The 23740-nt window shown below is 29.4% G+C and overlaps 3 protein-coding genes, 1 long non-coding RNA gene and 1 pseudogene across 6 annotated transcripts; 4 read left to right on the forward strand and 1 right to left on the reverse strand.

Moving 5' to 3' along the window:
- Positions 1 to 50: 50 nt before the first annotated feature.
- LOC113799229 (cytoplasmic aconitate hydratase-like) lies at positions 51 to 4673 on the forward strand. Of its 3 annotated transcripts, XM_075824032.1 has the most exons (9): positions 51 to 184; positions 616 to 656; positions 717 to 812; positions 877 to 1074; positions 1165 to 1273; positions 1536 to 1943; positions 2125 to 3825; positions 3892 to 4348; positions 4418 to 4673. In XM_075824032.1, the coding sequence occupies exons 2-9, from the start codon at positions 644 to 646 to the stop codon at positions 4538 to 4540; spliced, it is 3105 nt and encodes a 1034-aa protein (XP_075680147.1). In that variant the 5' UTR covers positions 51 to 184; positions 616 to 643; the 3' UTR covers positions 4541 to 4673. The 3 variants fall into 3 exon arrangements, with proteins under 3 accessions (XP_075680147.1, XP_075680146.1, XP_027205633.2); XM_075824031.1 differs by lacking the exon at positions 51 to 184 and having other exon boundaries at positions 277 to 656; XM_027349832.2 differs by lacking the exons at positions 51 to 184; positions 1536 to 1943 and having other exon boundaries at positions 298 to 656.
- A 1224-nt stretch (positions 4674 to 5897) lies between these two features.
- Positions 5898 to 7310, forward strand: LOC113799219 (uncharacterized). Its single transcript, XM_027349820.2, has one exon. It carries the CDS (start codon positions 6258 to 6260, stop codon positions 7305 to 7307), a length of 1050 nt encoding a protein of 349 aa, XP_027205621.2. The 5' UTR covers positions 5898 to 6257; the 3' UTR covers positions 7308 to 7310.
- Positions 7311 to 7908: 598 nt separating this feature from the next.
- Positions 7909 to 21973, reverse strand: LOC113799218 (uncharacterized). Its single transcript, XM_075824025.1, has 9 exons — positions 21656 to 21973; positions 13043 to 13312; positions 10751 to 11755; positions 9903 to 10687; positions 9590 to 9819; positions 9195 to 9526; positions 8909 to 9134; positions 8541 to 8833; positions 7909 to 8465 (listed from the first exon to the last, which is right to left on the reverse strand). Exons 1-9 carry the CDS (start codon positions 21885 to 21887, stop codon positions 7990 to 7992), a joined length of 3849 nt encoding a protein of 1282 aa, XP_075680140.1. The 5' UTR covers positions 21888 to 21973; the 3' UTR covers positions 7909 to 7989.
- Positions 18240 to 19149, forward strand: LOC113791218 (CXXC motif containing zinc binding protein pseudogene; annotated as a pseudogene).
- LOC142646063 (uncharacterized) lies at positions 19262 to 20753 on the forward strand. Its single transcript, XR_012847076.1, has 3 exons — positions 19262 to 20390; positions 20442 to 20590; positions 20650 to 20753. It is a non-coding gene; the product is annotated as an uncharacterized LOC142646063 (long non-coding RNA).
- Positions 21974 to 23740: the final 1767 nt, after the last annotated feature.

Raw genomic sequence — 23740 nt, forward strand, 5'->3', positions numbered from 1 at the left:
GGTTCCAAAAGATGTCGCGTCAAACTGAGAATGTTTTTTCTGTGTTTGATGAGAGGATATTATCATCCGCGAAACAAAAATCAAATCAACAAATTGCCAAATCAAAAAACAAACAAAAAAAAATCAAATCAAAAACGTCGTTCCCATCGATTTAAAAAAAAATCCTTTGAAAATCACCTAAACGGTTTGTAATTGATTTGTTTTTTTATGCATAAAAAAAAGTTTGCTTTGAAAAAAACACCAAAATTATCTTCTCTTGTGTACCACCACCACCAACAAATAGTACAAAAGAAAAAATGTACAATCCCCCCCCCGTATCATCATATGAGAGGAAATTTGTTATCACACAACAGCTCGGTACATACATGAGAAATGAAAATAGAGGAAAAACAACTTTGCCACATTGCCAATCGATAGATATAGAGATAGAGAGAGCAAAAGAGTATTCGATGTTCACCATTGATGTCACACGAAGACCAGTTTTCTATTTAGTTAGTGGCTAGAACTTTATTTTTCTTTTTTTTCCTTCATCGATAATCTTTGTCTGCTCACAACAACAACAACGCCAAAAACTTAATTTTTTTTTAACATTTTTGTTTTGTTCGATTCAAAAAGTTATCCACAACCAAAAACCGAAGAAAAAATGTCTACCAAAGGTATTCAGTCGATTCTTTGATTAATTTTGTAACGAAAAATTAATTTTTTTTGAATTACAGAAAATCCCTATGATGGCCAACTATTAAAAAATCTTGATGTTGATGGTAAACAATATCGTTATTATGATTTACCATCATTAAATCATTCCGGTTATGGTATGTTTTGTGTGTTTTGTTTTGGCCATTCCGTTGATGATTTCGTTGATTTCATTTTTCACAGAAACATTACCATTTTCCATTCGAGTATTACTCGAATCGGCTGTACGTTGTTGCGATAATTTTCATATTAAACGTAATGATGTTGAAAAAATTTTAGATTGGAAACAACAACAATTTAATAAAATGGAAATACCATTTCGACCAAGTCGTGTTTTATTACAAGATTTAACCGGTGTTGCTGCTGTTGTTGATTTTGCCGGTAAGATTTTTTTATTTCGTTTGATTTTGGTTTTCTTGTTTCTAATCGACTTTTTCGTTTTTTTTCCCACCGAATTCCCAAAATCAAAAGCCATGCGTGATGCATTCCAACAACTAAAAGGTGATCCAAATGTTATTAATCCACTTTGTCCAGCTGATTTAGTTATTGATCATTCGGTTCAGGTGGATTTTGCTCGAGTGTAAGTATATGATATCTGTGTTTCAGATGACTCAATTAGAAAAAAAATCTCTATTATCAATCTGGCTTCTTTTCAATCAAACAAAATCAAAATCAAAAAAACATTATTTCTGTCCCCAAAATTAACCACCAATTAACCATTATTTTTCATTTGAAATCTATTCTGCTGTTTGCTTGTCCAAAACATGTACCGATATTCTTTCTTCTTTATTTTTTTTCTTTCATCACAAAAACAAACAAACGAAAAAAAAAATCTCAAAAAGAAATCAACAGGTTTTCGGTCAACAAATAACTAAATCACAAAAATCATCCTTCCAAATGAAACATTCCAATTCGAACGATGATTTATGTGATGATTGTTCAAATTTAGGTTTCTGTCAATATCAAGCATCATTGAATAAAACAAATAATGTACGATCTACGAAACGTAATACATCATCCTCCACTTCTTTTTCATCTTATAATCAACAACAACAACAACAGAATTTTGTTACCGATATCGAAAATCTAACCATATCATCATTACCACATCATCATCATCATCATTCCTACCCGAATAGTGCCTTAAGGGTTAATAATCAGAATAATAATCAAAATAATGATTATTGTCCACATCGTGATACAAAATTAAGAGATAAAAATTGCCCATTCCATCGTCTTAAATCTATTGGGTTGGAAACTTTTTTTTTTTTTTTTTTTGTTTTTGTTAATTTCCTTTCATTAACACTATCTTTTTTCATTCAAATCCACATTCATTTCATTTCAGTTTAGTTGTTTGCTTGTTCTGTTTGTTTATGTTTCTTGTTTACTTATGTGATTTTTGTTTCTCGTTTCTTTTTTTTTCATGAATAGTGCCGGTTCATTAACCAAAAATGAAGATCTAGAATTTCAACGTAATCGTGAACGTTTTGAATTTTTAAAATGGGGTGCAAATTCTTTAAAAAATACAATGATTATACCACCTGGTTCGGGTATTTGTCATCAAGTTAATTTGGAATATTTAGCACGTGTTGTATTCAAAAATGATGATGGTCTACTTTATCCGGATAGTTTGGTTGGTTTGGATAGTCATACTACGATGATCAATGGATTAGGTGTGGTTGGTTGGGGTGTTGGTGGTATTGAAGCTGAAGCTGTTATGTTAGGTCAACCTATTTGTATGGTTTTACCTGAAGTTATTGGTTATAAATTAACCGGGAAATTACCATCATTTGCAACTTCAACTGATGTTGTTCTAACAATTACAAAATGTCTTCGACAAGTTGGTGTTGTTGGAAAATTTGTTGAATTTTTTGGCCCCGGTGTTTCGGAACTTTCAATTGCTGATCGTGCAACAATTGCAAATATGTGTCCAGAATATGGTGCAACAATTGGTTATTTTCCACCAGATTCAACGGCATTGAATTATCTGGAACAAACTGGTAGAGATTCACATGCAATCAAATATATTGAATCATATTTAAAAGCAGTAAAATTATTTCGTAATGATTATAATAACCCCCGGGAAGATCCAAACTATACAAAAGTTTATGAATTAGATCTTAGTACTATTAAAATTAGTCTGAGTGGACCAAAAAGACCACAAGATCGTATACCATTAGATGAAATGAAATCAGATTTTGAACAATGTTTATTGGCTAAAGTTGGTTTTAAAGGTTTTGGTATTGCACCTGAAGCATTAAATAAATCAATGCCATTCATGTTTGAAGGTAAAGAATATATTCTTTCACATGGATCGGTTGTTATTTCGGCTATTACTTCTTGTACGAATACAAGTAATCCATCGGTAATGTTAGGTGCTGGTTTATTGGCTAAAAAAGCAGTGGAAAAAGGTCTATCGGTTAAACCATACATTAAAACAAGTATGTCACCGGGTAGTGGTGTTGTTACTTATTATCTTCGTGAATCCGGTGTTACACCTTATTTGGAAAAACTTGGTTTCGATATTGTTGGTTATGGTTGTATGACTTGTATTGGTAATTCGGGTCCATTACCACAAGAAGTTGTTGAAGCTATTGAAAAAGGTGATTTAGTTACTTGTGGTATTTTATCGGGTAATCGAAATTTTGAAGGTCGTGTACATCCAAATACCCGTGCAAATTATTTAGCATCACCATTATTGGTAGTTGCATATGCATTGGCTGGTAATGTTCGTATTGATTTTGATAAAGAACCAATTGGTTTGGATAGTACTGGTGCCGAAGTATTTCTTCGTGATATATGGCCAACACGTGATGAAATTCTTAAAGTACAACAACAATCAGTTATACCGGCTATGTTTAAAGAAGTTTATTCAAAAATTAAAACCGGTAATGAACGTTGGAATAGTTTAAATGCAATCGAATCATTACTTTATCAATTTGATCCGAATTCAACATATATAAAAAAACCACCATATTTTGATGGTATGACTATTGAATTACCGCCGATAAAACCGATTCAAAATGCCCGAGTTTTACTTTATTTGGGTGATTCGGTTACTACTGATCATATTTCACCGGCCGGTTCAATTGCACGTAATAGTCCAGCAGCTAAATTTTTAATGGAAAAAGGGTATGTTTTTTGAAATTGAATTTGAATGGATGATTATTAACCCGAATTAACCTGTGTGTTAATTAGCATACAACCATCGCAATTTAATTCGTATGGATCAAGAAGAGGTAATGATGCTATAATGGTACGAGGAACTTTTGCCAATATTCGTTTGGTGAATAAATTCATGTCGAAACCTGGACCACAAACCATACATCTACCAAGTGGACAAGAATTGAGTATATTTGATGCTGCACAACTTTATCGTCAAGAATCAACACCATTAATTATTTTGACTGGAAAAGATTATGGTTGTGGTTCAAGTCGTGATTGGGCTGCTAAAGGTCCTTGTTTGCTGGGTGTTCGTGCTATTATTGCTGAAAGTTATGAACGAATTCATCGTAGTAATTTAGTTGGTATGGGTATTATGCCATTGCAATTTTTGGATGGCCAAAATGCTGAATCGCTTGGTTTGACTGGACGGGAAATTTATTCGATCGATATTCCAACGGAATTGGTACCTAGACAGAAAACAACTGTTCATGTAAGTTGACAGAATATATGATGATAATTTGATGGCGAAATTTATTTCTCGCTTTTCGTTTTTCAATAGGCCGATGATAAAACTTTCGAAGTTATTATGCGATTCGATACTGAAGTTGAATTGGAATATTTTAAACATGGTGGTATCTTACAATATATGCTTCGACAATTATTAAAAAAATCATCCAAATAAGTGATGAAATTTAAATGTGCAAATCATGAGAATTTTGAAAAATTTTTTCTTTAAAATTTGAATTTTTTTAAACTTTTTTTCAAAAAAATTTTTACTAAAATTGATGAAATTAAAAAATGATTTTTTATGAGGATATAGATGGCAGCACGAGTTCTATTTGTTGAAAATGAAAAAAAAAATTTCAATTTTGTAGCGCGCGAAATTTTTCAAATTCTGGTTGTGTTTTGTGTGAATACAGCAGCCTCAATATTCATTCATTCATTGATCTCTTCATCATCATCGAATATGTACGTTTTTCGTTAATTTTGTTTCTACCAAATAAATAAATAACTGATAACTGATGATCAATATTTGATCAATAATAATTCAATGATGATGCATAATTCTAGATTTTTTTGTTGTTTTCATTTCGATGCGAAGTGTGTGCGTTCTAATTAATACGAGACGAAAAACCATTTTGAAAATTGAGATTTGTTGTTGTTGTTTGTTTGTTGACTGAATTAATTAATTTGATGATGTTGATCATCAAAGTTGATTAATAATCGTTCGATTTTTATTTTTATTTTTTTCTGGTTCATCAAAGATATGTATCATCATCATCATCCTTTTAATCCATTGGATTTTTTCAATTTGTTTTCCATGAAAAAATAAAATTTCACAAACAAAATGATCATTCATTCGGTTGAATGAATCATTTTGTTTTCGATTTTTTTTTAATCATTTGACAATGAAAAAAATGCATCGATTTTTTTTTGAAATAATTCCGTTCTAATCAAATGTGGAATTGTTATCAGAATTCGGATTTTTTTTCGTTACATTTCTTCATTGAAAATTTCTCCAGAAATTGAAATCAATTTTCCCCCAGATGCAATATCGTTGGTTTAAAACAAGCTCGATAGGATTATTACTCCTTTCATCCGAATAATATTCGTCGTAGTCGATTGTCATCGTCTAAATATCATCATCAACTTGACAACAACAACAACAATCAAACATTGTGACATTGTGATTTTCATTGCGGCATTTTGATCAACAAAAAACAACAAACAACATTGAAAGTATCGCGAGATAAACAAAAGTGGTGTCTGATGTGTTATTCATTTTCTGTTTGTTGTCTTTTCGATGATGATGATGATTTTTTCGGAAAATCAATCAATATCGATATTTGAACGAAAAAAGTTTCTTTTCTTTCCCCATCACACCACATCCCTTTGATCATTTTTCTATTTCGTATTGAATGAATTGCTTATTGTATTTCGTTATCATCATCCTTTTTTTCTTCTGTTTCTTTCCGAAAAAAAGATACAATTTTTGTTTTCAGCCAAAATAGATTGATGATTTAGTATAAAAATTGGGGAAAAACACACATACAGTTGCATTACAGACATAAAAACCAAAATTTGATAATCACCAAGGTAAATTGTTTATGTGTATGGATGATGTGATATGATTTAAACATTTGTTGTTTTTCGGGTTACGAGATAGACATTTGTTTGTTTTGTTTTGTTTGACATCGGATCATCCAAGTTTCCTTTCCTTATTCTTCTTTTTCGCTCAAACAAAAAACCTATTTTTACCTATCGATGATAATAGGGTGTGTTTCGGTGGTGATAAGGAAAAAGTGAAAATTCTTACTTTTGTTTTGTTTTGTCGCAAAAATAAACAAAATTTTTTTCTTATTTTGGTTTCTCCAATTGAAAAATAAAAAACTGATAATATGATGAGTGAATCAACAACAACAACACAACCATTGATAAATTTGGATTATAATAATCTTGATGGTTTATTAGCAACGGCTAAACCATCAATGATATCTGATCCTATGACCACCACAACCACCAATGCCTTATTGGATTTGATTTTATCGACTACGACAATCAACAATTTAGAGACAACAACAACAACAACGATGATCGATGATTCGATGGCCAATTTATCGACAATATCAGATTTGATTGAATCATCGACTACAGCTACACAATCATCGACAACAACAACAACAATGTCAACAATGTCAACAACAACGATAGCCACGACGACTATTTTGGATAATTTCGATAATGAAACAGTGGCCAACATCATCAATAATAATCAATCTTTGTCGGATAATTCTACAACAACATCGTTATTTCCAATAACCGGTGGTGATCTTTTTAAAAATCTTAAAGATAATCTAACTGAAATTGCTAACAATGTTTTCGATGCTGAACAAAATCTACAGAATAAAACTGTGGATTTTTTCAAAAATGATCTACCGGATGGTATGAAAAATCTTACTACTGGTATTGGTTCGATGTTGGGTATGAATAATAATCAAGATGGTCAACAATCGAATGATCAATCAATGGCAATGGCTTATTATGGAATTGCTGTACTGGTTTTACTTGTCGTATTGATAATAGCATGTTGGGCTGTTTATCATTTTAAATTGCGAAATCATTTTGCTAATAATAATGATAATAATCAAAATAATAATAACCGTACACAAGATGGCGCTGCTAATAAAAATCGTTCGAATGATTATCATCCGGATATCGGTGGTGGTGGTGGTGGTGAAATGAATGGTAATCGTAATAAATATCTTGTTCGTGATGTTGAAAAAGCAATGACAGCATTAGGTGCCATACCGAAAGTTGTCGATAATGGTGGTAAAGATGATGGTGAATATGATGATGATGATGATGAACCGAATGATAATGAAAAACAAAAACGTAAACGACAAACAAATCAAGATCGAACCGATCCAGTTGAAAATGAAGAATTATAAACATCCATCCATCCAACCATCCATTTCATTTCATCATTCAGAAAACACTTCCGAGATAATCCACCAGGTGATTTTTTTCCCTCCTCCGGTTAGCGGTAAATTTTCTTTCAACTGAAAAAAATAGTAGAAAATTTCATAATTTGTAAAATCCAAAATTGTTTTTTCTTTCTTTTCACCTGCTGTCCTTGAATTTTAAATCGATTCTTTTTTTTTATTTGAAAATAAAATTATTGATTTTTTGTCTCAAAAGCCTATTGGTTTTTTATTTAAGAAATACTGATAGTGGAATGTTTTGATGTGTGTGAAAGAAAAGCGAAACAAAAAACAGCATATACCAACCCCATTGGTATTCTAAACCAAGAAAAAAACAAAAACAAAACAACAACAAAGAGAATTGGAAAAAACAGAATAGGAAAGAAAAAAGATGTACAGAATTGTAAAAAAATAACAAAAAAAAATTGATAATATGGCAGTGTTTTTTCTGGGAATTATTTACAAACGCACACAGAGATTTTCATGTGTAAATTACAACAGAAAAATTTTTAAAAAAAAAGAAATTTGAAAATTGCTACTAAAAGTGTTTTGAAGAATAAACATCACATTGTTTTAAGTGTTTTTTTATATGTATAAACAAATGTCCTAGAATGAATGAATGAATGTCGAAAAAAAATGATGATGATTATCATTGCCCATTATCATCAAGCCAAGGATAACGTTTAGGACATGGTTGACATGTTTTCAAAAACCGTACACCAGAATTTGCACCAACATTACAGATATTCGGATGAAGACATGGTGGTGGTCGATTTGGATCACGTGCACAACTAAATAAATTTACACGATATAATTCTTTTAATGCAGTTGGATTACGTATCCATTGTATTAATTCCCATTTTGTAACAAAATATACATCTTTATAATATGTAAGTAGATCATCAATAACCCTTAAAAAACCTTGACGATGATGTTCAGAATTAAACCATGCTGAATGATAATAAAGACCAAATGGTGCACGATTTGAATTATAATGTCTTTTAAAATTTTTCATTATTAAATCATAAACACCATTTTCATCAGATGGATTTGAACATGCATCACCCATTGAACAACGACCACCACGTAAATCTTGCCACATAACTAAACCAATTTCCCATAAACCTAATATAAAAAAATTGAAAAAATGAAATGTTTTTTCTGATTGAAATGTTTGTTAAAAATCAATAATTTATATACCTGGAAATGATTTTGTTGGACATGGTGCAATCATACATTCATGATTAATTGTATAATCTAATGTATATGGCCAAAATGGTGGTGAATTTTCAAACACTGGCATCGATGAATCATATGTAAAATTTTCTTCATGTAACATTTCAAATTGTTTATTACCACCACCTTGTAAAAATGGTGCACGCATTCCACGAATATCTGCTTTATTAACACCACCATAAAGATGTAATATTTCACGTTGGCCAACAATTTCATTATGCCATTGTTGCCTTGTATAACTTTCACCAAAACTATGACTATAATGTGTTTAGACAATCAATTTAGATAATCAAAGATTGACATTCACACACACAAATATATAAATTACATACGTTATTGAATGTGATGCAATTTCATGTCCACGTGAATATAATGTTTGTACTTGTGAATAATCAGTCCATTCATGTGATACATAAAATGTTGCTTTAATTGGACAACCATTTGGATTACTACGACCAGAATTTAATAATTCTTCATATATATGCCAATTTATATCATTAACAGCATCATCAAAACTAATTAGAACAAGTTGTGGTACATCTTTAACTGATAATCCACCTATGAATGAATGAATGAATGAATAGAGAGAATGAAAAATCACAAAAATTATTTATTTACCTGGAATTTCGGTTCCACCACAAAAACAATCAGGTAATTTACATAATTGTTCACTACATTTAATAGCATTTGAAAATGGTTCAGGTGTTTTGTAAACCGGTATTGGTCGTGATGGTATTTGAAGATTTTTTACTGTTCTTGTTGAATTTGTTGTTGTCGTTGTTCCAGTTGTTGTCGCTGTTGTTGTTGTTGTTGTCGGTATTGAAGATTTATTTACACCACGATGATGACTACCAAGATGTCTAGCATGTGATGAACGATTCGATGTTAAAACAGAATTCGTTGAATTCGAACGAGATGATTGAACTGATTGACGATATTCAGGAATTTTACTGTCAATATCGAAAAAAAAGGATTATTTAAAGTTTGATAAAAACAGAAAAAGAAAAACAAACCTTTTTCTATAAACATCAGTATCATTTCGATTCGTACCGATACGTTGAAAATCGGTTAAAATCATATCCGAATTAGGTAGATGATTAACCATAATATTAATATCATCAACAACATCATCATTAACATTAACATTATCACCAATATTTAATGAAGAAATTGTTGAATAAATATTTGCCTGTGATTTATTATTCACGGATGATGATGATTCTTTATCGGTTCTTGTTATTAGCTAATTTTTTTTTGATTTCAAAAGACAAAAAACAATGTTTTTTAAACAAAAAATGTTCATTCAAATCATCGATACAAACTTACCTGTCTTGGTTTATCATCATCATTATGGTGATCCGGTATCGTTATATAATTCGGCAATAGAATTTGATCATTTGATGAAGAATTTTTCGATGTTTGATTTGAAAATTTTGTTTCCGGAACAACTATTAATTTTGTTTTATTATAAACCAAAATAGCACCCGGTTCAATACGATCAAAATCAATATTAATAGGATTTGATTGATCATCGATTTCAGTTTGATGATGATGTTGATGACTAGTTTGATATTTAAATTTATCTCCATCAGCTGATAATCGGTTATTCGGATTATTATTATTTGATGAATTTTTTGATAATAATAATTGTTGTGATGCAGAATTACGATTCGATGCAGCTAAACCAGGTGAATCGAATAATTGATTTTTCATTGTTGTTGTTTCAGTTGATGATAATAATCGAAATAATTCTGCTGCTGATGATGAATCATCATTATTATTACCGGCCAGATGGATGGCACCATTTTCATCAACAATTGCCGTGATAACATCATCAAATTTACCATCATCATCATTATTAGGATCATTTTTATTATTGAATGCATTGGCCAATTGAAGAATTTCATCAATCAATAATCGATTATTATTACGATGGTTGTCTAATTGTTGTTGTTTTTGATCATTATCATTATTATTATTTGTATTTCGATGTTTATCAATATTTTGATTTTTAAAAACAAAATCCAATTCTGGTATTCGTGCTTTCGATGATGTCGAAGCCACTACCGATACGGATTGAGCATGATTATTTTCACCATTTACGCTACGGCCTATGGGTTGAAATCGGCGAGAAAAAAAATCAGAAAAAAAGGATTCCATAATGAAAAACATACCTAAAAGATTTTGATTAATCTGTCCGACCGAATGGAGATCATTTCGAATATCATCATTATGGCCAGCAATATGATGATTTGTTGGCTGTTGATGTTGATGATCATCATCATGACGAGATCTTTGCAAATCAACCAACGTGAAATTTTCATCAAGATCATCATCAATATGTTGATTATGTCGATGATTATTGATTTGGTTATTCGATTGTTGTCGATTTGGTTGAAAATTCAATCGATTTTCATCAATATCAGTGATTTTTGTTAAATAATTATCATTTGATTTGTAAACAACCGGATTTACAAATGAATGTTGATGATTATGTTGATTATGATTGTTGGTTGCATTTTGATTTGGTATCTGACGATTATTATTAACGATAATATTCGATTGACGACCTAATTTTTGATGATGTTTTTGCTGCTGCTGTTGTTTAATTAATTTATTAAAACTATCCTGTATAATATCCTGTTCATTTAATGAATGTTTTGTATTTGATAAATATCTTGTTGTTGTTGTTGTTGTTGTTCCATGATGATATGATATTTGTGAATTATCATTTTGATGATTATGATTATGATTATGATGAGATGTTGGTGTTGTATATTGATTATTATTAACGGATAAATTATTTCGAATTGAAAATAATCCATTCGTTGATGGTGATGTTTTGGCCGATATTTGATGCGTTGGTGTCTGTTGTTGTTGTATGGCCGTCGTTGCATTGGTTGATGATGGTGGTAATAATGATTTTGTAAATGATGATGGTTGTGATTTATGATTTAATAGGATAAATGGATGATGAGGATGATTATCATAAAAATCACTATTGGATGATGATGATAAAGGTTTGGCAGTTGTTGTCGAAGTTGTTGTTGTTGTCGGATTTTTCGTTTCAATTATCATACCAGATCCAACTTGTTGTTGTTGCTTGTTATTATTATTATTCGATAATGAATATGATCCAGAATCGACAAAATCATCTTCAGTTTCATCATAATCTGAATCTAATTAGAGGAGAAAGAAAAAACGGATGAAAATTATAAATAAATAGGAAGAAGAAAACTATTGAAAACTATGTTTTCGTAAATGTTTTTGTAATTAATGTTGTAATGTTGTAGACAATCTTGGTCTTCTTCTTCGTAAACTTTTACATTTCTTTTCCAGGTGGTATTTTCGTTACTTAGTTTAGTTTAGTTGAGCTCGTTTGGATATTCAATTCAAAACACAAACACACACACAACCTGAACGGAATACTAAAGAAAGAAAAATGACTATAAACACCTCACCTTAATTTGATATTTGTTGCTGTTGTTGTTGTTGATGGTGGTGCTTTATGATTTTTGTTGGTGATTCGAAAAGTTATCATTACAAACACACACACACAGAAAACACGGTGATAATTTAATCTTTGGCTTTGGTAAATCCATTATTAAATCAAGAAAAATTGAATTTCCTGGAAAGATTTTCGAAAACGGATTTTAAATGAATGAATTGGAAACTTTCATAATCTTTCTTACTGTCCATCTACGTCTATCTATAGTCATCATTAACAAGAAAGAGTTTCAGGGAAAACAACAACAACAACAAACATCGTGTTCATCGGATTGATTTTTCTTTCTTTTTTGGTTTTCGTCGTTCGATGATTTCTTGGAAAAAACAACAACAACAACAAATCCAGTGTTTCATTGTTGTTGTTGTTGTTCAATATGGGTATCATATAAATTGAATTTTTGTTTTTTTCACATCATCATCATCAAACACAAAAATCCAGAAACAAAAAACAAAAAACTTTGCGGAACCAATGATGACAAGTGAGAAAATCAAGACGAATTTCTTCGTCGATCAACTTTGTTGTTGTTGTTGTTATTGTTTGTCAGGCAGGCCAGGTAAGTTTCGATATCGGTAAAAGGGCGCGTTTTTTGTTTCAGGTTGTGTGACAGGTGACTTATATTTGAAAAACTTTTTTGAATAATTTTTTTTTCGTTTTGTTTTACAATCATGAAAATCATGCAAATTTTCTTCAGAAAAAACAGCAAAAAAACAAAAAATTCACTCATCACTTTTGGATCGATGATTTTCGAACAGGAACAATATTTTTGTTTTCCCAGAAAATTTTTTTTTCTAAGCAAAATTATTGTTTCCAGGAAGTATTCTCAAAAACAAAAGAGTGTTAAATTTAGCTTGATTTTTTGGTTTACCGAAAAATCAATAACAAAAACACTGAATGAATTTTTGTGTAATGTTTTTCTTTGTAATGAAAGAATGCAAAGGGTTAAATCAAATCATTTTACCTTCATATGGACAGATAACATTTCTTGGCCAATCACATGTTTGTAATTCGGATGAAAATCTTAAACCACCTGTACATGATTCATGTAATGCTTCACCAAATACACATACAAAATATTTGGAACAATTATATTCATCAGCATAATAACCAAATTGTTCGGGACAACGAAAATTTATTGATGTTAATGGTAATGATAATTGCGGTGGTGATGAAGATGATTGTGATGATTGAAATTGATCACATAAAACCATTTGTATTGGGGATATTAACCCTGTGGGAGAAAACAAGAAAAAAACAATTAGTTTTTGCTGGCAAAATTGAAACAGGTAAACACAGGGGAAAACACAGGTAGGCAGAGAGAGAGGAAAACAGCAATATTAACCCTTGATTATAAATGGTGGAAAAAGTTTTGAAACCTTGAAATGAAAACAACAAAACAAATGAAAAGGAAACAAATGAACGAATTTTTCCGCTTTTCACAATTGTAAAGTTTTTTTTTGTTTGTTTGTTGAATAATCAAATCATATAATTAAATTATTATTAAAAAAAATTGGCAGGTAAATTGTCATCATCAACATCATCATAATAATCGACAAAAATCAAAAATCAAAAAACCAAATCAAATCAATCATCGAATTCTTTTCTTTTCTTTTCAACAACAACAATTAACATTCGTTACTTTTTTCCCAAGTAAATTCAACACTCTATACCGCCTACAAATGAAGGTTGATTAATAGGTGAAAATTAGTTTGTTTCTGGGAAGAAAAATTTTTTAATTTCTTTTTGCAGTTATGAGCGCACCACCCAAAACAAAATTAAAAAAAAATTCCTGAATCCAAGAAACCTATCAATCAAAAAAAAAAAAGTTGCAGTGGGAAAATGGATCGATCGATCAATCGATCGATCGATTAACGAAAATTTTCTCGCAATTAACAGCAATGTTGTTGTTGCTGTGTTTGTGTCATTGGTGAAGAGGAAAAATTATCATTTTTCTCTATATTAGCCAAAGGATAAATTGTTTGTTTGTTTGTTTTCGATGATATTTCGGTTGTTGATGATGATTATTTGAAAGTCATCATCATCATCATCTTCTCAACGAAATCAAATCGAAATCAACAACCAAAAATCGATTGATTAATCGATTTTCTTTCGCTAATTATTTTGGAGTTTACATGTGATTCTGCCTACGGGTTAAATTTGCGGTTCATTCATTTATTATGCGGTTTTTGTTTTTTGTTTTTTTTCTGGAAATTAAAATCAAGATTTTGGTAGCAAAAAAAAATTTGTGATCCAATTTTTTTTAACCATTCAGCTACGATCAAGGATCAACGACGATTATTTTGTTGTTTTGGGACTAATCTCCTGATGATTATTGAAGATTTTTGATTTTCTTGTTTCTGAATTTGGAAAATGCAAATCCCTTCAATTGCATGCTAATTGAGATTTTGTTTTCTGTTTTGACAAAATCATTTTTCACCATTAACATGATGATGATGATCTAGATGTCATAATCATAGTCATGAATGTCATCATTGAATTGAGATTAAAAACTTTTTTTTTGTAAATTTTTAAACGTTGTATCAATTCGTTTCAAATCTTTGGATTTTTAGGGGGGAATGTTTGAAAAATGAGAAAAAGCAAAAAAGTGAAATTCCAAGAACAATTCATTTTCGACGATCAAAGTATTTTGGAATAAATTATCCTGAAATGGATTATCGATTTGCAAAAGGGTTTTCAATCCAATTCAAAAGTACGAAAACGAAGAGAGAAATGTCCAAACATTTTCATTCATTTCAGAATTAATTATACGAGATTCATTCGTCATCCACATCATCATCATCATCATTATAATTCAATTAATAATTTTGTAGTTTCATATGAAATTGATCAAGTAGCGAATGAAAAAAATTTATGAAACTTTTTCACAGTAAAAATGATTATTATTATTGGCAAAATATTAGTTTTTAATTTTTCTCTGTTTGTTTCAAGGATGATTGAAAATTTGAAAATCAAGAAAAAAACAGAAAATTCGGATTGAGAGAAAAGATTCCAAAAAAATTCATGATCATCAATAAGCATCAATAACTAAACGAACAAAAGGCAAATCCAGAAAAACAAAAGCAAAAGCAAAAAGCAAAAGTGAAATAATGGAACAGAAACGAAAAAAAAACAAGTTTTAAAACAGCAGAAATGAAAATTAAAAAAATCTGCATTCATTCATTCATTTGTAATTTCTAAAATGGATTCTATTGTTTTTTTTGTTTAAATGAAACAAACATACACACACAAACACGAAATTATCATTATCATCGTTATTGTTTTTTTTTAAAAACAATTTTTACTTGTTCCAAGTGCAAAGATGTTCCAGTAAATGAAAAAAAATGTTTCAAAATTATAATTTTGTTTTTTGTTTTTTGTTTGACGCATCGAAAATCAATTTTCAAATAATCCAATTCAAAGCAAAAAAAACAGAAACAGAAAATTAATTTGTAAATCGAGAGAAAATTATTATTATTTTGTTTTTTTAATTGAAAAAATGCTGATGATGATGATTAATATGAAGCTTTGCATCATCATCCGTTAATTGGTTTTTTTTTTGTTGTTGTTGTTGTTCAATTCATAAATACCGTACACAAATGAATGAATGAAATGATTAACAATGTTAATCATTTCATTGATGGTTGTGGTGGTAATGGTGGTGAAAATAAATCAGTTTTTCATTTTTTTCCAATATATGCAGATATCATAAATCAAATTGGATTGAATGAAAGAGAGAGAGAGAGAAAAAATGAATTCCATAATTCAAAATTATAATTAATTACTTCTAATTAATTAAAAAGATTTAATATAAAAAAAATTATTATTATTATTATTATTGTTTTTTTAAAAAGTTTTTTTAAATTATAAATTGAAGTAAAAATTGATCGATTTTTTCATTATTTTTCGATTACAAAAATCATAAAAATTTACAGAAACAAAAGCATGAAAAAGTTCAACAAACAACAAAAAAATCATCAATTTTATCATCATTATTATTATCAAATTATTATCTTTAAAACACAATCTAATAATAATAATTCAAATGGACAGATCATAAAAATGATAAGTAATAAAAAAAAGATGCTGATGCTACCTGAACATCATCATCATCAACATAATTATCATAATAATCAAAAATGGGTTCATCAAAATGAAAAATCAAAAGTGATTTATTGATGATTGAAAGTTATCATCATCATCATCATCATCATTATACACATAGATCGTTCCGAAAAAAACTGATACATCATCAATGGGAAAAATATGCAAATCAAACATCAAACAACAGTTTTTATTGGGGAAAATGCAAAACGAGATAAATTTCCATTCCCATATTCAGAGATTTTATTTCAAAGTTTCCATAAGTTTACGATCCAAAGGTGTGTTTTGCCTGTGTATCTGCTACGTTTTACGTTTTAATTTGAATTTGAGAAAAAGTTTTTTTGTAAGTTTTTCGCAAATTTGCAAATGAAATCGATAATCGATATTGCGGATGTTGATGACAAGTTTATGTAAATATTTTCTTTGATTTTTTCAGTGACATTTCCCCCCACATCTGCTTGTGACATGAGAAACTTTCTAAGAAATTAAATGACAAATTCATAATGAGAATGACTGGAAGATTATCCAATTGTCAAATTTTCATAATTTTTTTTTTGTTTGTTTCAAAATTGAAAAAATCCAGAGAAAGTCCAGGGAAAAATCCAGAGAAACTCAGAAATATGGATAACCTTGTCAATAACGTTGTTGTTTGATGATTAATGCAAATCTGTTGTTGAGTTTTGAATATTTCAATTTGATGATGGAAAGCCCGTAATTACAAATTGGGAAAAAACGGAGAAAATTTCCGCATATCTTTGATGGACGAATAATCAAAACCAAATTGAAGAAAGAAAAAAACATCAAAAGATTGATTGATTGATTGATAAATCAATCAATTAATTGATTGATTCATTAATCTATTATTGATTACCATAATAATAATAATAATAATCGATTGTCAATCAATCGATTAATCGATTATTAGGATGATGATGATGGCCATATTTGTTTTGGAGAAAAAAATGAATCCTTTTCGGATCAAAAATTGCTGCAAACAAGCTGAATTTGTCAATCAAAAAAAAAAATCAGTAGATTTTTGTTTGCTTTTCTCGTTTCGAATGATGATGAACGATGATCGATGATGATGGCGGGAAATTTTTGAAATTTAAAAAATTTGAAAAATATAGATTTCGAAATAGTTTTCAGTAAATGATGAATCGAATCGTAAATTGGATTTTTTCTAACAACGAAAAACAAAAGGAAAATTATAGGATGTTTCAGTTTCTCAGTTTGTTTTGAATTGAATGTTCAATCATCTTGACTCCAAAGATTAATTATGATTCGCTAAAAGATTCGCTAAAAATATCCCGAAAAAAACAATCAAAACAACAACAACAACATTCACACCTTGGTAACTTGGAATTTTGGCAAATGACAAAAACCTTTTTGTTTGTTTTACTTCGTAAGATCGATAACGAAAAAAAAAATTTGATTTGGAAAAAAGTTGAAGATTAGAGGAGGATCATCCTCATCATCATCATATAACCATCAATGTCGAAATAGTCATCATCAGGATTGTAATTTGTTGTTAGTTTTTCTTTTGAATTTTTAAATTTTCAAATTTAAATTTGAATTTATGATGTTCACCTTTCATGTTAATTTTAAAAAAGTGTACATTATCATCATAGTCGAAATAGTCGAATGATCGATGATTTGATTCAGGCAGATTTCTGTTTCTTTTTCTTTGAAAACAAAAAATTCAAATTTAGAATTAATTTGCATACATATAAAAACCTTTCTGGAATGAACAACAACAACAAAAACTAAGGTTTGATGATTACTGGGGAGGATTGGAAGAAAAAAATCAAATTAAAACAGTTTTTTTTTGTTTTGTTTTGTTTCTGATCATGAAACTCGATGATGATCAATTCGATGGAAAAAACAATGGAAAAAAAAAGTTGATTAGAATTTCGTTTGTTTTTTCCAAATTGAATTGATAAAGTTATCAAATCAATGTGGCCATCAATCAATCAATCATTCAATCAAATTATTCAAAAGAAAATTATTTTTGAATTTTGAATTTTTGAAAAAAATTCGGGCTAAATCATTTTGTAACGACATTTATGGACAGTCTCGCGGTGTTTATGTTGCTCGTCATGAATAAATTCCTCGTGTTACTCACAATGATATGTGATAAACATTCGATGAAATGTTTACAAATTCTTTTGAAATTCTTTGAAATTTTCTTCTGTTTTGTTTTTGAAGTTTTTTTTTCTTTGCAGCAATAATCGTCGTCGTCCGAAAATGCGTGTTACAGTATTGGAAATATCGGCACAATTAGAAAACGTTACAAATCTAACAATACCATTCGATTATGAATATCATATGTATTTTTGTTGTAAAAATTGTCTGGCAAAAACGGATCTAATAAAATTTTCTGCCGATAATAAAGTACCATTAATGGGTGGTAAATCATTTGTTAATCTAATATTTCGTTGTAAACAATGTCAACGACCATCAAATGTATCGATAATAAATGAATCAATAAGACCATATCGGGAAGAAGATTCATCAACATTTCAACCATTATGTGAATTTGATTGTCGTGGTTGTGATCCAATCGAATTCATACCTGTTGGACCATTTTTTTGTCAATCAACTATTGATCCACATCAACATCGACAACAAAACGAACAAAAACAATTTTATGATGTTGATTTACGTGATAAGGATTGGGCTGAATATGATGAACATTCGAATAATTCTGTTGGTATTTATTCATTTAAACATCGTTTTACATCGATCAAAAAAGAATGTCATCGTTAAATGTACGAAAACATTCATTGAACAGAACAAAAAAAAAAACATCCTTGAAGTCAACTGTCAATTCCTTTGTTTACTTTCCAAAAAATGTTGTAAATATATTATTTCCAATGATAATAATCCTTTGAGATTTCCATTTATTCAAATCTACAATAATAAACAAAAAAAAAATTGATTGATTCGATTAAGGAATCATTGAATGAATACTTTCAGTGTATAAATTTTTGTTTTAATAATCATCATTTCGTGATGATTATGATTATATAATTAGCCTTGCTAATTGATTTTGGCGTTCGAAGCAAAAAATCAATTTTCATCATCATCGACAACAACATTTACAAAAGAAAGAAAATTGATGGCCGGGTTCTCATTGATGGCGATGATAATAACGATCATCAATGATTGTTGATCAAGATTGTTTCGAAAGTTTTTGAAAGTGCCAAAAATTTGTTGTTACTGGTTTACTATAGTTGATTTTTGGGTATTTTTGGCAATGATATTTATAAATCGAAAACAAATTGTTGTTCATCAATTTACACACCGTCGGTGTTTTGTTTTTGGATTTTTCGAATATCTAAATCAGGCTATTTACTCACACACGGGTGAGCAAAATCGAGCGAATAAGTAAACAAAAATCTTTTTTTTTTTTCTTTTCATAATTGATGTTTGATAATTTTTCTCTGTCGATCGAAACGAAACGATGGATAATCGTGGATAATCGTTGATAATTGTGGATAATCGTAGCCAATGTAACGACGATTATGGATCATTTTTTCTTTCATTTTTCTGTTGTTGACATTTTTGGCCATAATTGAAAAAAAATGATTTTTTTGGAAAGCAAAAAAGCAAATTTGGGCGACAATTTTCAATTAAACAAACACACCGACACACATAAGAGAGGCAATGGAAAAGTGCAAAAGAAAATTGATTTTTGGCAAAAAGAGATGTCGAAGCCAAAAGCAAAAGTCAATGTTATGACCATGATGGAATATCAACATTGATGGCGGCGGCTAATGATGATGTTTGAATCCATGAAAATTGAGATAGCTAAAAGGCAATAATGGAACTGAAATGGATCGATTTGAAAACGATCCAAAAAAAAAAAGATGAAAAACTTTTTTCAAAAGAAAGTTTACAGAAAATTTTTCGAGCAGGAAAAAGAAAAATTCCCGGAAAAATTCATGACTTAATTAACAGAAGAAGAAGAAGAAGAAAAACAATCGATTGTTATTTGGGAAAGTGACTATCGATTATCAGCAACGAGCAAAATAACAACAAACAAACAAACAAACACAGCGGAAGAACAATGGTCAATCAAACTTGTGTAAAGAAAATGAAAATGAAAAAAGAAAAGAAAACCAACAAAAAGCGAAAAGAAATAAAATGAATTTCATCATCATCATCAAGATGATCATGTTTATTCTTTTGTGTTAAATACGGATCCGGTAATTTTTTTTTTTTACTAAATGACATTTACGAAACTAAACATCACACAGGTACGATTTGGTCACGTAATAATCATCATCAACCATGGTTAAATCATTCAAACAAACAGAAAACTGATCACCATAAAATAGTGTTGTTGTTTTGGAATGAACAAAATGAAGACAAAAAACAAAAAAATGTTTCGAATGAAGAAAATCCCGTACGTAATACGTGATATGAACATATTTTTGATTTTTGTTTTTTTGTTTTTTTCTGCAGCAAAACTCAAAATGAACAAAACATGAATAAAATTTGAATGGACAACAACCAACCAACAGCAACAGAAATATATCTTCATGAAACTAATTGGTTGTGATATTTTCCTTCGAAAAAAAAGAAGTTTATTGGAAAAAAAACAAACAAACCAAACTGAAAAAAAAATGTTCGGAAGTAAAATGGCTACCGCGATAAATAATAATAATAAAAAAATTTAACAACAACAGCAACAAAATCAGTTTTATTATCAGTGAAAAAAAATCACCTGTTGCTGCTTCAAACTTTTTTTTGTTCAAAAACAGCTCGCGGGTCATTTTGATGATGACTGACCGAATCAATAAATTTGTTTGTTGCTGTTGACGAAATACGCTGTTAATTCTGTTGCTACAACAACAACAACAACAACAAAAATGACATTGATAATTAATTTGGAACAACTTGACTCAATTGCTACGATGATGTGTTTAATATTAATTAAATTTGTTGAAAATTTCGCAACAAAAACAACGAAAAAAAATTGATCAAAAATCAAAAATTTTTTATCAATTTCTAATGGCGTGTGGTGGTGGGGGAAAAACGAAAGTGGGGAAAAATCGAATGAAAACATCGTCATTGAAAAAAATATCGATGGTATTGAAATCGATGGATCGATAGATCGATCGAACGTTTTCACTAACTAACTATAGTAACTTGCTGCAACGACCGGCCTGTTTGGCAAAATTTTTTGAAGAAAAATTTAATTCAATTTTGTTTCAAAATTCCTTCATCCATTATCCATCGAATCAATCAATCAATCACCATTAATAGAAATTGTAAAATTATTTTTACTATTTCCTAACTTGGATAATGATAATGATGCTCCCAAGCATCTCAATTTCCTTGATAATCTCAACAACAACAACGATAACAACAACAACAAATTATACACAGTATCATCATCATTTTGGAACATCATCATCCACATCGACGAGCGAAAAAAAAGGTGAAAAAGAAAATATTGGCCACTTACTTGTTGCTATTGTCAATGTTATAAGTAACATTAACCATTTGATATGATGATAATGATGATTATGATATTTTATATAATGTTTATGATGATGATGTAATAGACAATTTAAATGATGAAAATTTTTCATTGTTGTTGTTGTTGTTGTTTGATCATCATCATAATCATCATCATTTATGATTGATATCGATGATGATGATGATGATTGTTGATAATTATTATTATGACAAGACATTTTTTTACTTGGATTTTCGCTGTTGATGTTGATGATGATAATGATAATCAAAGACTAGTGTCGATATTGATGGCAAATTGATGATTACCATAAATTACTGTTGTTGTTGTTGTTCGATGTCATTATTCGATTTATAACATTTTAGGTGACCATTTTTGTTTATAAAAAATAATTTACCGTTGATTTAGTGATGATAAGATCATAACAACAACAACAAAAACTGTAAATTTTGATCTAATAATAGTCTTTTTGTTTTGGAAACAAAACATTCACACAAACACACAGAGAAAGTTCTGTTCGGTTTTTTTCGGTGGCCACAAGTTTTTTGGAAAAAATTGATTGGAAATTTTTTGGTTTTTGAAATGAAGAAATGAAGAGAAGAAGAAATCAATGTTTACTAATTGATTTTTTGTTGTTGTTTCATTTTCCACTGTGTTTTTCCAATCTGTGTGTTTCTTTTAGTGTAATCAATCAATCGAAAACAACGAGAAAAAGAAATTGAAGTAAAAAATCAAGAAAAACCGACGCCCGAATAAAATGAATGTAAATGGGAAAATACACTGGATTAACTTTTTTATTATTATTTCTGGTCAGCTAAATTATCATTATCAAATATGCAATGATGGAAATATTTTATGTCGAAATAAATGAATGAAAAGATTTGAACTTCAAAAAAATTTTCCATCAAAAAAAAAATTTTTTTTGACATGGAATCGATCCGGTCATTTGATGATAATTGAAATCAAAAAAGAAAAAAAAGAAGGAAGGAAAATTTTCTTCTTCCGTTCTTCAATGATGATCATTGTCAATGATGATGATTATGATTAACATTGACATTTGTATTAATCGGAAAATGACAAGAAAGAAAAGAAAATGGAGAAAATTGAATGTCAAAAAATGATTTGAATTTGTAAATATGCAAATGTTGCTTGCTTGCTTGTTTGTTTGTTTGTTTGCTTGTTTCATTCAACAAATGATTTAATTCAATTGAGAAAAGAAAAGTTGATTTCTCTTCCCTCGTTTCAAATTGTTCAATTTTCCTCTTTTTTGTTGAAAAAGATTTTTGGAATTTTGAAAAAATGATGCGGCTGCTGTTAACAAACAAACAAACAAACAAACGATGCAAAAGGATTATCCACCTGGTGGTTTGTTTAATGGATTTGATTTGATTGATTTATTTGATTTTGTTTGTTTAAAAGATTTACGGATTATAATTGTTGTTGTTGTTGTTTAATCTGAAATGAATTATTTTTCGCGTGCAACATTGAAAACATCTTAAAAAATTTGAATTTTTCGAAATTTGAAATGGATTATTTGCTGTCGTCTTGGTTGTTGTTTGTTGTCATCAAGGTGATGAACAAGTGACAGTTTTTAATTTGAATATGCGATTACGAAGACTTTTTTTTTTTTGTTTCTGAAAATGAAACAAAAAAAACTAAGAAAAACACATAAAAATCAATCACGCACAACCTTAAATCAATCAAAATAGATTGTTGAAATTAATTCATATCAAGAATACAATGATGATGATCAGGATGATGATGATAAATTTAAATTTCAAAAAGACGATGATGATTATGATGATGATGATGATGCTTTTCCAAATCAATTTGATTCGGATTAATAATCTTTTTTCCCTCGGATGATGATTGAAATTTACCCGAAAAATTAATTAATTAATAATTAATAAACGTAACAGACACACACAGGTATAAATGATGATCAAAAAAAATCAAGATGCTGATGATGACATTTTGCAAAATCAGAGATGACAAATCAAAAATCAAAAATCAAAAAAGGTTTAATTTTATAAAATTAATAAACACAAATAACTTACTGCATTTACACACAGT

Source organism: Dermatophagoides pteronyssinus, unplaced genomic scaffold, assembly GCF_027571235.1.
Source record: "Dermatophagoides pteronyssinus isolate colony J.1.1.1.1 unplaced genomic scaffold, Derpt_VIB-CSIC_2022.12 sq0045, whole genome shotgun sequence".
In the NCBI taxonomy this organism is placed as follows: domain Eukaryota; kingdom Metazoa; phylum Arthropoda; class Arachnida; order Sarcoptiformes; family Pyroglyphidae; genus Dermatophagoides; species Dermatophagoides pteronyssinus.

Coding starts and splice junctions, on each gene's coding strand:
- LOC113799229 (XM_075824032.1), top strand. Junction 813..876: donor ATTAAATCATTCCGGTTATG/GTATGTTTTGTG, acceptor CATTTTTCACAG/AAACATTACCATTTTCCATT. Junction 1,944..2,124: donor CATCGTCTTAAATCTATTGG/GTTGGAAACTTT, acceptor TTTCATGAATAG/TGCCGGTTCATTAACCAAAA.
- LOC113799219 (XM_027349820.2), top strand. CDS start 6,258: ATGATGAGTGAATCAACAACAACAACACAACCATTGATAAATTTGGAT.
- LOC113799218 (XM_075824025.1), bottom strand. CDS start 21,887: ATGTCTTGTCATAATAATAATTATCAACAATCATCATCATCATCATCG. Junction 9,820..9,902: donor ATGATGATAAACCAAGACAG/GTAAGTTTGTAT, acceptor AAAAAAAATTAG/CTAATAACAAGAACCGATAA. Junction 8,466..8,540: donor TCCAACAAAATCATTTCCAG/GTATATAAATTA, acceptor TTTTTATATTAG/GTTTATGGGAAATTGGTTTA.